This window comes from Dermacentor variabilis, unplaced genomic scaffold (assembly GCF_050947875.1).
Source record: "Dermacentor variabilis isolate Ectoservices unplaced genomic scaffold, ASM5094787v1 scaffold_18, whole genome shotgun sequence".
Lineage (NCBI taxonomy): Eukaryota > Metazoa > Arthropoda > Arachnida > Ixodida > Ixodidae > Dermacentor > Dermacentor variabilis.
This window is the reverse complement of record NW_027460346.1, coordinates 6258451-6272590: the sequence shown is the minus strand read 5'-3', so window position 1 is coordinate 6272590 and position 14140 is coordinate 6258451. Positions and strand designations below refer to the sequence as shown.

The window sequence follows — 14140 nt, the reverse complement described above, 5'->3', positions numbered from 1 at the left end:
CTTGAACACTATTAGGAAGCATATTTTATTCTATGTCTCATGCTGCATGACATCTTGCAAATTTGTGGATACCCAAGATGTTTGGTTTCAACGGTGTGGTGCACAGCAAACAGGCAATAGCACGTGGCAGGCTTAGTGAAACGTAATAGGAGGACACAGTCTCTACTGGACCCAGCATGACACAGCAGGGACATGGGAGACCTGGCTGGCAAGATTTGCATCTTGATTGTTCATTTTTGCCCAAACATTTCTGGCCCAGGCCCCCAAGCTGGGGAATCAACCAATGGTTTTACCATAGCCTGAATTCCAATGTGACATTCAGAGCACTTTTCAAGCAAAATTTTCAGCTCTCTTTTTTAAGAAGTCTGTTGCAATGGCAGATGGAGAACAAATCTGAAGCCCAAATCACTCCATGGAGCAGTTGAGACTACTCCACAGAAATCAGCGAATTGGACCAGTAGTCCAGGCAATGTGGCCATTTACTGTAGTGGCCAATCACTCAAATCATCCGTGTAGCAGATGATACCAAATATTAAGCAAGCAATTCAAAGTTTCGCGGCAGCAATGAATAGTCATTCGTATTGTACCAGCCTCTCTTTCACACTGAGAAAATGATTACATGAAAAGCAGTCTCTTAAACTCAAGCAGCTAGAAGCTAATGGTTGTAAACACCCACTTATTGGACATGTCATATCAGCTGCTGCTGAAGTGCTGATTGGCTGGGCTGGGATACCAGCGAGAAGAAAAGAGGCACCCACCGCCAGTGGGTGTCTGTTTTTAACAAAGTACTTTTAAGGAAGTACTGAATTATGAATAATTGAATAAACATTATTAAAATTGTCTGACGGCCGAATTCGAACACAGGACTTCTGGTGCAGAAGTTCAATATTGCAACCATTATGCCACAGATGCATGGACATGTGGAACCACTACAATTAGCAATGATTATGCATGCTTGCAGAATTTATTACCTTTTGCACTGAAGAAAGCATAAATTGCTTGAAATTTAGTATAATTTAGGTCCAGATAAAGCGTAATAAACAAAGCCACAAGAACGTCTGAAGCCCCAAGCATGAACGTCATGCAAATCCATGTACTACAAATCATTCCCCTGGTGGCTGAACAATTGCAACGCCAGAGTACCCTCTAATAATTATTGTAGGAAACTCTAGGGCTGAAAGTAGCAGGAAAGAACCCCGCGCCCAGAGTGTTACCATGCACTCAGCTCCACCAGCACTGTTCAAAGCCCAAAATGAAGAGTCCCTTCACGGAAGGATGGTATTCTATGACAGAGTTTGTGGAGCACACTGAATCTGCCATTGGAATTTAGCATTGGTTACTTCCGATCCAAAGAAACAAAAATAATGACCAAGCTACTTATTTGTCAGTTAACTAACGCACAGCAAACCCTGCAACTATCACCATCCACAGCATTTCCTAATGTAATCACTTTGTATTCCTCATCGACACTTATGTCAACACCAGTTCAATTTTAAAGAGTTGATGACCACCAGCAAGGTCTTCATGCTTTGAAGTAGATGCATACACGACATTGCACTCCAAGGCTGCATGCATACTTTAACCCTTTGAGGATCAATGACTTAAATATACGGCGCTGTGAACAAGTCCAAAAATGGTCGATGCCGTATATTTATGGCGGCGTCGGTACATTTAAAAAGCACACCAATTTCCAAACTTTTTCTTTCCTGTCATGTGCCGCCACTAAATAAGAATACAGGAAATTTTTTTTGCGCGCCTCTCTCTCTCTCGGTTTTCGTTGCATGGTTTGTTTTAGCGCTAGTTTGCTCCCGCGTGTCCATATTGGGGGCGAGCTCCACCACTGGAAAAGCTAGCGCCACCGTCGGCGTGACGTGGCATGATGGATCACGTGGACACAGCGGCTGCGTCGGCTGCTTCGGAAGCGCCGAAGCGAGCTGAAAACAAAAGTTTAAAGTCCCACCTGCGCCGCGGTTCTGATTAAGTGGTGAGGCTTTAGCGCCTTGGGTGTCTGCTTGACAACATTTGAAAGTACTATAATAGGTAGCGGCTGCCTTTGGAGGCGTGCAGCATGATAGACTACTGCTCGGTGCCGTAGTGCCACACGTACACAACGGAGCCCGGTGTCAGCCTTATTCACACGTAGCCGCAGGGCAAGGAGCTGCGTGAAGCTCGGCTGGCGAAACTTAGCACTGGCAGACAGCCATCGGCTACAACCCGGGTATGCAGCAAGAACAGATGCGAGGAACATTTCTGCTATGGCACCGGGACTGCGCAATGTTCGGTGAGTAGCAGAAAAAGCGCACTGAGACGCTCGCCCGCGCCCACTGCCCGGCTAATGTCATGACAGTTTGGTAGATGAACTTGTTGATGCTAGATACTGGCAAGTTCACTGGAACGGAAAGGGAGCGGCAAGACGCACATTAAAAAAACATGGCATATGCATGGTCTTGTTTGTGATATGAATTAATGCACTGGATTACGAAAAAGAAGCAGAGGGAAATCGCACGCTGAGAAGACCGATAAACATACAGTGCAATGCAACTTGAGAAATAATACTGAAATGTCCAAGAATTTAGAAGACAAAAAAAGATTGAATCATCATGACGGCACATCACAGTCGCCGTAGCTAGGCGTCGAAGTCTCTATAACAGAATTATTTTTGAACAGTTCTGATAACACCCGCGCAACAATGATTGCTAGTGTACTGTCAAATGCTCATATGCCACAGCCTAAAGCTCACGGCATGGTGCGAAAACGCGCTCACAGTGAAAGCAAAACATTGTGCGCAGACATGCATGCAGACGCACAGTCGGTCACTGCGACCCTGTGCGATAGCTGCATTGAAGCTTCATTCTGTTATGCCCCATTTGGTTACACAGACAGCCCACTAAAAGAACATGTTTCACATAGTTTTATTCTCAGCGTTTGGCTACTTTTCACACAAGAAGCCGGTTTGGGAGACTCCATTGTGGTGACCGTGCGCAGTGGCGTTCACTGTGCGTATTCGGTAAAGAGATAGCGTCTGTAAACGATTCTGTGCTTTCAGTTTGCCAAAGATTATTATATCGACAGTCAAAAACTTCCCTAGTTTTGAGAGTACCTACATAAATGTCCAGGAGGGCTGCCACGTGGTGTTTTTATTGAGCACCGTAAGCGAAACCTATGAGGAGCGCCCCGCGTGATCCCTCATACTACGCAAGGGAGGTGCTTCCGACAGATGGCGACTCCGTAACTCCTCGCCGCCAATTATTGCTTGCGCATTGGCGAGCGTGCGGGCGGGCAGCGGTTCGGATTTCGTTCCGCGGGCGGTTTCGGCTTCTTGCGCTTGCAAAACTGATGACTATCTCGTTACTAATCGCTAAAAGGGCGACCGCCTCTCTCTCGCTCGTTTAGTGATCACAGGGGTGCACACAGGAAAGATGCCTCCGTGCATGCGTTTCCGGTGCTCTTTCTTTTTTCTTTTTTCTTCTTTTTTTTTTTTGACACTCGCGAAAACTAATTGCCTCTGGTTGGCGATAAGATGAAGATTACGGAAGTTTGTCCCACATGCGTTTTTGACGGGCACACAACCACATCGTTTTCTTGAGTGTGCGCATTTACGCAGTTCGATTACGCTATGGATGTACATACTAGTGTAAGAGCAGGAACACTTGAGTCTTGCGAAATATTATTGTGTGCGCATTTTCAAGGCCTTCAACTGTCTATAAAAATACATCAAATTTTTAATTCTTATAAGTTTATTTCCTTTTTTATTGCTGTTATTCATGAGTGAAGAGTACACATATACTAACGCAAAATATTTTTTTTCTCACTTTATGGTCCCCCTAAAGAAACTGCAGTAAATTTTTTTCAAAATAAGTCCCGAAGAAGAATTGGAATCTGCAATAAAAAAAAATCTACTCTAGGTGGTCGCATATGGCGGAAAAAATTTACCCTCAAAGGGCTAAGCCTGACTCAAACTGCCCCGCATGCAGCTCGGATGGTAGCTCACTGGTTGGTGCATCCAGCTCTCAGCTACACACAGGCATAGTTGCCTGTGTTTGATTACCGGCAGTGCTAGTCAGCAAAAGTCTAATTTGACGTCTTACAAGTTACATTTAGCGTTTGCATTGCTTTGTGTCATCTTGTCTGCCTCCTCTTGTGTGTCGTATGTCAAATTATGCAAGGAAGCAAACAAAAGCATCAAAGGCCAGAAATGACTAAAAAACGGTGTGGGCCAAACTCTTTTATGAAAAGAGCCATCATTTGCCAAGTGCATGCTAGATGGCACCACAATATTCTGCACCGCCAACACAGATGCTTAACACCAACACGGACAGTACGTGCATCATACCAGCAAAAATTTTCTCAACATGCGTCTGAAGCAAGGTAAGTACGAGCAACAACATCTACAGTGAAACTGTGCAGAATGGGCTGAATTCTATGCCTGACGAGAATCAAATGTACATGTGTGAGGTGATCTCAACATGGAGCAAGGAACACCATCCTCGACATGAGGACGGTGCAAAAAAATCAAAAGACAGCTAGATATAACACCACCAAAGCAATAAAAGTGGCATCAACAAAATTATAAAATATCAGTATCTGCAGCTGCAAGAAGCCTACCTTGAGGCTGTGAATTTCAATAGGAGGCGGCAGGTTTCCACTGCTTAGGGTTGGTACGAGCTTGAGCAGACCATTGGCCCCACAGAAACAAGCCAGTGGGTGTGGCCGGGAGAACTTCTTCACCTCTTCTGGTTGGGGCACTGCGAATGCAACCACAGGGGGAGATGAGTGTAGGTTATCTTGGAGTGTGGGGAGGGGCATCTTTTCAAGCCAAAAGGGAAAGTAGTCAAAAGGACCAGCAAATAGCCATTTACAGTAGAACCTCAATGATATGAATCTCTCAGGACCGCAAAAAAATTCATATAACCAAAAACAAAATTTTTTTTAAAAAGTAAGGGGAGACATTGCAATAAAATGGCAAACTTGCTCAAGCTTTCCATTTCCTAAATTTATTTTTCATCTCATGGTGAAGTATTTGGAAGAAATACACAGCAGCATTTGAGAAAACTCAACTTTTTTAGTGTGTTGTCTTCGAAATCAGGAAGACAATCGGGCTTCAAGAGGTTCACTGCTCATCATGTGAGCACAGCTTTTTAGTGAAATAGCACCACCGTCTTGGTATTACTGTAAACACGGGAGACTAGAGATTCCGATAGTCACAGCATCGTATTTCACCATGCAGAAGCAAATGTAACAAAAGCAAGTGCAAAACGAGGAAACTAGGGTCGCAATTTGCTAGTGTAGCCAACACATATTTGACTCGGAGGTATTGCACCCCAAATCAGCAGTGTGTATTCTTTGGGTGCGTCCCAACCTTCATTAGTGCCTGCCTAAAAGGCGATGGAGCCTGACAACAACTGTGACGGGCAAACAAGTGTCTCAAATCAGCAGTGCGCATTCTTTTGAGTGTTTCCCCCAAGGCAGCCCCTTCATCTACGCTCGCCTAGATGGCGATGGGGCCCCTGACATCTACTGTGACGTGCAAACAAAGAAGCTCACTTCGAGGTGACAACCGTGAAGGCCAGTCGCCTCACCCTCACAAGCTGACCGTCACAGAGAGCAAGGAACCAGTGTTGACTATCATGGAAGGAGAGTGAACCCATTTCCAGATTGCCTTATCCTTGCTTCAAAGGTTGGACATCAGAGGCAGAGTTCTGTGAACAGTACGACCCCTCTGATTGGCTGCAACAAGGTCATCGATTTCACTTCTGTAGGGAACTAGGGGAAAAACTGCTGAGAAAGGACCTCTTGAGTGTGACTGAGAGAGCTTTGACTAGAATCAGACTACTTGTTTCAATATACAAATAAACTTTTTTTTTTCTTTCGCTCCTACTCCTGGACGTACTCATCCCTATGCCTGGAGGATTCCTGGCCTAAACACTACCCCGAGGCGCAACACTGGCATGCTTGTTTTGCACACATTTTAGCAGCAGTGAACTGCGCACTTCACATGTTCCGAGGCCTACATTTCAAGGTATGCCGGTTTATTTCGAGTTTCATTCATTGCTATGTCCTAGCTGCTGCATGATAGTGATAAGGGCATGGTTTGCTCAAGGTAAGAGAATCTGTTTGCTTTTCTTTTCGGTGGTGAAGCTACTTCGTATCATGTGGTGCGACGGGTGCAAAGGTAGAAAAGTTTTGAAATGTTATCGGGAGCCAAAGACGACCGAGGACATGTAACACAGAAATAAGGCTGCCCATGGAAGCGAATGTCGCCGATCTTGTTGATGCGGAAAGAATGGGTCACATGCGATTGCTGGCTCCTGATAAAGTTACGAAGTGTTTGAAAACTGCAGACAAACTGCATGATACTGCAGAAAGTAAAATAATTTTTAGTGATGTAGGTCACCCTAGCAAATAGGAATGCAACCAGTGCCTCCTCGCCAGCTCCACTGTGGCTCACACGGTTGCTGGATTGTTTGTATCATTCACCACAGCGCAAAAGGCAGTTCGCAACATTCGAAATTTAGCAGACTGTAAGCTTATGAACTTGAGCTGGGACTTCTGAAAAATTCGCATCATCTCGAAACTTATATTAGGTGTGATCATTACTACCAATATTCCAACGTATCAATTCTGTAGCTCAACACTACAATGAGAACAATAAATGTTAAGTTTCTACATGAAACAATCTTTCAAGGCATGAATACATGGAAGCAATGTTAACTTGGCCTTTAACACTATACATACATACATACATACATACATACATACATACATACATACAGGCAATCCTGGATATATCAAACCCAGACATATTGAACTATTGTCTATGTTGAACAGTCATAGCATCTGCTTAGAAATCCCATGGAAAAGCATAGCACCATACAATAGATGTATTGAACTCATGTTCACCAGCTTCACCAGCACATCTGATATATCAAATGTTGTGCCTCACGGTGTCCTTGCAAGTTCGGTTCTCCTAACGGGATGAGATCACTTCTTGCACGGTTGGAAATCTTCAATGCTGATAAAATGTCACCTCCCCAACAAAACATTCAATCTGGAGGGCAGTACATGTCATGGAGGAAAAATGAGCAAAGTAAATGTCTCACTTTGCTCACGGCAAATTTGGGTGGCTTGTGCAAACTACAACCATTTGTTATCAGCAAAAGCACATCGCCACACTACATCAAGAATGCAAAAGGCCTCACGGTCTTATACATGCTTCACAAGAAAGCATGGATGATATACTTGAGCCCTTCACTGAGTGACTCCAGACATGGGATACCGAATTGATGTCTGCACTGCTGGGTTTGTTTTCTTAAAGACCAGGGGTTTCCACGAAACCCACAGGTTCCATGAATGGAATCTTAAGATTTCGCGAGTGGCCAAAACAAATCCAATCCCAGCCTCCATATGGAAGGATTTTCACATTATACAGTAAAACCTCGTTAAACCGTACCCACTTAAACAGTAGTTTCGTTTTAAAAGTAGTAAAGTCAAATCCCCGACTCAGCGGCCATTGAACATAATGTGTTTTGTATCCGCATAAATCGTACCAGCTTATTGCGTACGCATCGGTTAAAACGTAGCGTTTCAACTTTTCGTCGCGCGAACACGGCGGTGCGTCGTCTCTATCGGGCGGGCGGCCAGGCAGAACAACAAGCCTCAGAGATCGGAACAACGGCCTCCAAGCGCCCTGTGCGTTTGAGCGTGAAGCCACATCAACATCAACATCAACATCATTTCGACGCCGTGCCAGAGAGCGTTATGGCGTCGTGAAAGCGAAGACTCACGTCAATCTGAAGCTCGGATAAAAAAGACGCCGGGTGCTTAGCATAGAAGGCAAATTAGAAATCGTCCATGCTATCGAACGTGACATGAAGAAGTTGGCGCTGGCACACGACAAGGATCTGCTGTTGACTACGGTGTATGGCATTTGGAATGCGAAGAAGTTGCTCGGAAGCGCTGCTGCGACCCCGAAGACATGTCGGCTACGAGGTTCGACTTTTCGCCATCGTTGCTTCTGTTGCTGCCGAAGTGTCGCCTAGCGACAGTGATAAGGACGACACGGAAAGCGACAGCACGGGCGATTCAGGCCCAACAGTGGCAGAAACTACGCGTTACGTCAGCCTAATGAATGCAATCGTCACGACGAGAACAGGGGCACGATAACGTAACTCTATTCCAAACAAAAAGTATTCCAAACTCCGGCACCCAGCAATGAAAATGCGCCCCCGGGACTTCTGCAGCACTACTGCGCGTGTGCATGGAGAATACGTAACGCCAACGAGGAATCTGCCATGCGAGTGTTTGCTGAGAAAAGGGGGCTGGCTGAAAAGCTGGCACGCAGCTTCAGTAAGTTTGAGGCCGCTGTCGTCGTGCTAGGCCGCCGCGGCATCAAACGAAAATAAACACTTTTGTCGCACGAAGTGAATAAATACTGCATGTTTTTTTTCCCCTTTCATCGCACTCTCTCTGAGTTCCGTTTTCGAAAGGTAAGTGGGCGATCTCATGCTATTTCGGTTAAACAGTACTACTGTTTAGTACATAGTTTTTCCGAGCTCCCGCCAACTACAGTTTAACGAGGTTTCACAGTAATGTAATTTAAAAACTGCAATACCTGCAGTTGACAGTGGTCAGTTATCTCACCCATTCCTTCCTAATCTTTTCCAAGTGCTTTCATTGGGAGAGCTGGGCCACCCCATCCAGAAATACCTGGAACACTCATCCTGTCCCTTGTGTACTCATCTTTTTGCTGGTTTCCTGTTTAATCTCCCGAGACCTGACTATCTTAACCGATCCTAGATGCAGGCCCTTTTCTCATAAGAGGCCGAACACTGTTTTCCTTGTTTGAATGATCACACAAACCAGGCACGTAACATCTCCTAAATGAATTCTGATCACATAACATTGCATTTGCATACTGCTACTCGATGTTCACACACAGTTTCTCCCTTTCTATCCTAATGCTTGGAGCAGCTATGCCTTGCTTGGTTTCTTCATACACAAACAAATATCTTACCATGGTCGAGGCGTGTGGACTCATTGTCAAGAATGCTGGGATCACAATCATCTTCCGTGTTGCTAGCAAAGCTCTCATCACGACGCGAATCTCCATTGGCCGATGATCGGCCAGAATGCACACTGAGGCGCTCCATTATCTGTGCCGGGTTGTAGCCTAGTCGAGCGTAGTAAGCATCCACTTGCTGTTTATAGCTGTGGACAGAAAAGATGTTAAGCAGCACCATTTTACTGGGATGAGAAAGAAAACAGCTCTTGAACTTTCTTCTAGTAAAACTTCCCACATGCAAGTTACAAGAGCCAGTCTCTTCAAAAGGGAGTCCAGCTTCAGCATCTAGGTTGACCAGCTTATGAAAACTAGGGATGTACGAGCAGTAAGTTTTTAGACTGAACTGAATACAAATCGAATATAGTGTAAGAAGCAAATCAAATCTCAAATACTTTTTAAATAGATTTAAAATAAATAACAGCTGTTTTCATAATTAATATAAAACAATGTTCACATCCCAAACTGATAACGTCGCAAGTTTCTGTCACTACATTGCACTGAAGCATTGTTTATTGAAAAGCAAATTAGGAATAAATAAGCAGTTTCTTCACATGTACAGGACTTTCCAGAGTGCCGACATCTTAAGCCATATTAACCTTAAATAATAGAGCATCAAAAAGTAGTAGAATAATCCCTATATCAAAATGTAAATTTAGTAGCAGTATTTCACTTGCAGTTTACTAATATAAAGAAATGAACCCTGAACTACCAAGAAACTATTAAATCCTCTAAGCCAGCATAACTCCCTGGCGCACCGCTTCGTTGGCCACCATGCAAAGCATATGCTCATTGGGCACTAGGTACTGTGGTAGCAACGTACCTCAAAACATCCTTCAGAGCCCCAAAATAACTAACAGCCTCCATTTTCCTTTAGTTCTCTAGAGGATCCTCAATCCCACACATATATGGTTCACTTAAATTATACCAATCTCAAAAGCCTTTAGACCACCACAATCCTGACCTAGAGATACCAGGAACACCAAAAAAATGAGTCGTACTGTTCAAAAGTTACAAGGAACTCAATCTAAATTTGAAACAAAACTTCTCACACTCCAAACACTAGAAACAACTTAGCAACATAAACATCCCGCAAAATGAAATTCAAGCTTTGAAGCAGAGATATTTCACTACTAAAACCCAAGGAAAACATACGCATTGAAAATAAAGAAATGTGATTCAGCATGCTCCTTCTTTAATGTTAATTATGGATCTGTCTCAAAACAGACTAAGGGCGATCACCACACTGGAGTCTGACCATACCCTATTTCATGCGTTGAAACAGTGCATTGAGAATTCACTTCTTAACTTTCAGCATCAACTCAGGTTTCGTAGGGCTTTTGTTAAAAGGTGCAAGCAAAAACACATATGTTTAAAACTTGCAGCATGTACCAGGGTGGATGAAGTATTTCCACGAACAGAAATTAAGAGCAAATTTATGTGCACTCTATGGTTGATGCACTCATACTTATACGTATCTCTTTTGCATTAGTACATATGAACATTTTAACCAAGCTATAACACTACAACCAGACCTGTTAACCAAAAAATCTCCAAGTCAAACAAATTTCACATTAATTTTCCGTTTTCATAATACGTTAGTTCGCACTTCAAACTCGTCTATTACAAAACAAAACAATTTTCTGACGACCACAGAAACGAGCCTGGTAGGCACACATCGTGCATACTAGTAGACAAATCTTCTTTAGCAATTGATCAATACTCAGAATGTCAATGCATTCATATCACATTCATTCATATCATATTCATATCACATGTTTTGACCATACAGCTTCTCTCATAGGCCCACTAAAGAAAACATAAAGTGATATACTAATGCCCCAAGCTGCCCAAAGCATGAGTTTTACAAAGAATGCAACCTTTGTATATAATATGATAATGAAAGAGAAAATTGCCTTCTACCAGATTGTATCATGAAGCTACAAATGTTTGTAGCTTCATGATAAAATCTGGTGAAAAAAATTTTCTCTTTCCATAACTTTGGTTCAGCTTGCTTGTGCCTGCAGAACAGATTTGCTGTAAGATGACAATGTAAATGCATGCAGCAGACTGGAGCTGCCATTATCAGGACACAGCATCAAGTCACATTACGTAACATGTCGTGCTTATAACTGGTAAACTGAAGTTTACCATCGATAATAAAAAGGTTACCATATTTTTGCACGTATAACCAGCACTACAATATTTTTTTTATTAGTAAGGTCCGGGTGCAAATTATATGCGAATTTCACCTTGAGGCATGGCTTCAAAGCAGTGCAGTGCACTCTGCCGTGAAGCCACATCTCAAGGCAAGGTTCCCCACCATTTTAAGTTTCATTATCTCCCAGGGAACCTCGCCCTCTGCGCACCCCTGTGTGTTAAAACTCTTTTCTCCCATCCTTAATGGTCCCTCATTCACATCCTGTTTATGAATCGGCATTTTGCCTTAAGCAGTTAGCAAACAGTGCTCGAGGCGCCGGTAAACTAGAAGTCGAATCATGATGAACTACGTTCACTGCTATCATTTAAGCTGGATTCACATGACAGACGTATTGTGGACAAATCAGTCACGTAACATGCGATGCGAATTGGATCACTTCACCACTAAGATTCACACAACTGAGGATGAAAGCACATATGGACAAGCCCTCACATGGGTGACGGTGACGGAGCAAACGTGACCTAACAAAAAATATGAACAGTGCCTTGGCTCTCCTCCATATTCCAAGAAGCTACGCACGGACTGAGGGCATGTGGCGTGAATGGGTGGCACACAATCACGTTACATGCTATTTGCAAGCTGAAATTACAATTTGCTCCATCGCGCGAATACAACTTTACAGTGCGGCAGACGCTGAACATCATCAGCATTGCCGAAGAGCAAGCCAATGGCCGTAGATAACACATGGACAAGTTGTGCATCCATGAATGGAGATTGTTCTTGCAAAGATTTGAGCGTTGTTCTATGCAGTTATTTGCACAAATTATATTCCCGGGATCTTTTTTCGCCTTTTTGTTCGGGCTGTTGTAGTTGGTGCTGCAGATTATACGTTGAAAAATACAGTCATTGCATCACCTTTCGACAAAAAAGAAAGTGCAGTCTGTCCAATTTTAGAGGACTTTACGGCAGAACTCACTGATGCTACATTTTCACACTACTGTGTTGGTGTTACTTGCAGTAATGTGAGCCCACTCTCTGTGTGGACCTCTGACTCTAAGCAGGTAGTAATGCCCAGCAAAACATGACCTCAGATCACCAGCACAGCTTAGAATATTCCCATCAGTGACCTTAGGTATCAAAGGCAATTTGAATTGCAGTAATGTGCGCACCATTCAGTTGGGTATTTCTCTGCAACCAAATAATCTCCTGGCATACAATAAACGTTTCAATGTTTCTACAAGGGTAATCTTATAACTGTCTGCCTTTAGTGCCCCTTTATGCGATATCAGCAAAGCGATGGTGTTGTTTTGCAGCTTGGTGGAATGTAAAGGACACGAAAATATCTAGGCTGCGATAATGTGGCGATGCTTTTTCTTATGTTATTACTTTTCACACTCCATCAGTGGTCAGAACATTGCACCGCCCACATTATCAACGAGATCAGCTGGGCATGAATGGTGCATGGTAAGGGTGGCTTAAAATAGAGTGAAAGGCATCGCTACAAAATCGTGACCCAGTATAAGCAAAATTTCATGAATTAATAATATAAAATTTGCACCAAGTTCAGCTATATGAGCACGTTCAGTCAGCATCACAAGCTTGAGGGAAGAAAACATGAAGGAAAATGTTTCAGTTGTGATACTGCAACAAGTTCTAATAAGAATGATGCATATGATAATGTTGTGGTATTAATAAATGTTACCATTGATAATCAAGGACCAAAGTAAAAAAAAAAATTTCAGAACAGAACAGAAACCTTTTGAGACCTTCCTTCAACACAAGCCTCCCCTCAAGCAGCAGCAGATCAAATCTTGCTTAGAAACTGTTGTCGACTTACGCTGGATTGGTTCTGTATAACTCATCATAATAGCCATAACCGTAGCCTGAGCGTGGTGCATAGCCATAGTGATAGTAATTGTAATAGTCCCTCCTATAAGTGTTGTAGTCGTAGCCACCTGAAGACAAAAGGGAAAATAAAAAAAAAAAAAGATATGTCAAAAGACGCTTGTTTAAAGAAATGGCAGAGCACAATCAGAAATTGCATAGTACAAATTGACTCTGTCCCCGTTCCATTTACACGCATTTCAACATGTAAAACTATTAGTTAAATTCAAACACACATAACTGCATGTGCTGGTTAGTCCACACAACGTTCTGCAACTTGCGTCTGATGCTTGTTGCAGTATATGATACCCGAATGCATTATTTGGTTTCTTTAAAAGAAGATTTGCACTAGGCCTCATGCCATGAAGGCCTACGCGCTTTTAAAGTATTCCTAACAATCAACTCTCCAGGCAGGACAAGAATATTGTTCAGCATATGTATGTACACATAATTTACTTATAGTTCCTTGACTACTACTACTACATCAAATTCCTTAAACTATGTTCACCTTTTCAGTGCACTCTCTCCCGCAAAACTAATTGTACAGAGACAGAACAACAAGCAACCTGCCAAGCTAAACCAACAAATAAATGCGTGGGATTAAAAAGCTTCTGCCCTCAATAAAATTAACCTTTTTGTTATTTCATAACCGTAATTTATCAATCAGGCTTTGCTTAGCCACAGGCCTTACCGGCTCCACCAGCTCCTCCAGAGTTTTTCTGATCATAGTAGGCACCAGATGCCATTTTGTCAACATCCCGATACTTTCGGTGCTTGCCAGTGCCATAACCCCTTCGAGATTCTGGAGAGGAGCTGTCAGATTCACTGTGCCTTGATGATGGTCGGTTGTGACTGTCCCTGTGTCTTCGGTCACCCCGCCTGTCATAGTCATCGAGGTAAGCATCCTGGGAGGTTCGGCTTGATGGTCGGCCACGGTCACTGTACCGGTCACTATGACGGTCATCGTACCGGTAGTCATGCCTGCATGGGTATTGGGACCTTCCTGTCACATGTGTTGCTCAAACATTACATAAAAG

The 14140-nt window shown here is 43.3% G+C and overlaps 1 protein-coding gene across 7 annotated transcripts in view; it reads right to left on the bottom strand.

Moving 5' to 3' along the window:
• LOC142568320 (uncharacterized) overlaps positions 1-14140 on the bottom strand; it is a 258619-nt gene that overhangs the window by 162349 nt on the left and 82130 nt on the right. For all 7 annotated transcript variants that reach the window (XM_075678322.1, XM_075678326.1, XM_075678323.1 and 4 more), the window contains 4 exons: positions 13795-14084; positions 13057-13174; positions 9014-9207; positions 4606-4745 (listed from right to left, as the gene is read on the bottom strand). In XM_075678322.1, coding sequence (XP_075534437.1) covers positions 4606-4745; positions 9014-9207; positions 13057-13174; positions 13795-14084 — 742 coding nt within the window. The remainder of the gene's footprint in view (positions 1-4605; positions 4746-9013; positions 9208-13056; positions 13175-13794; positions 14085-14140) is intronic.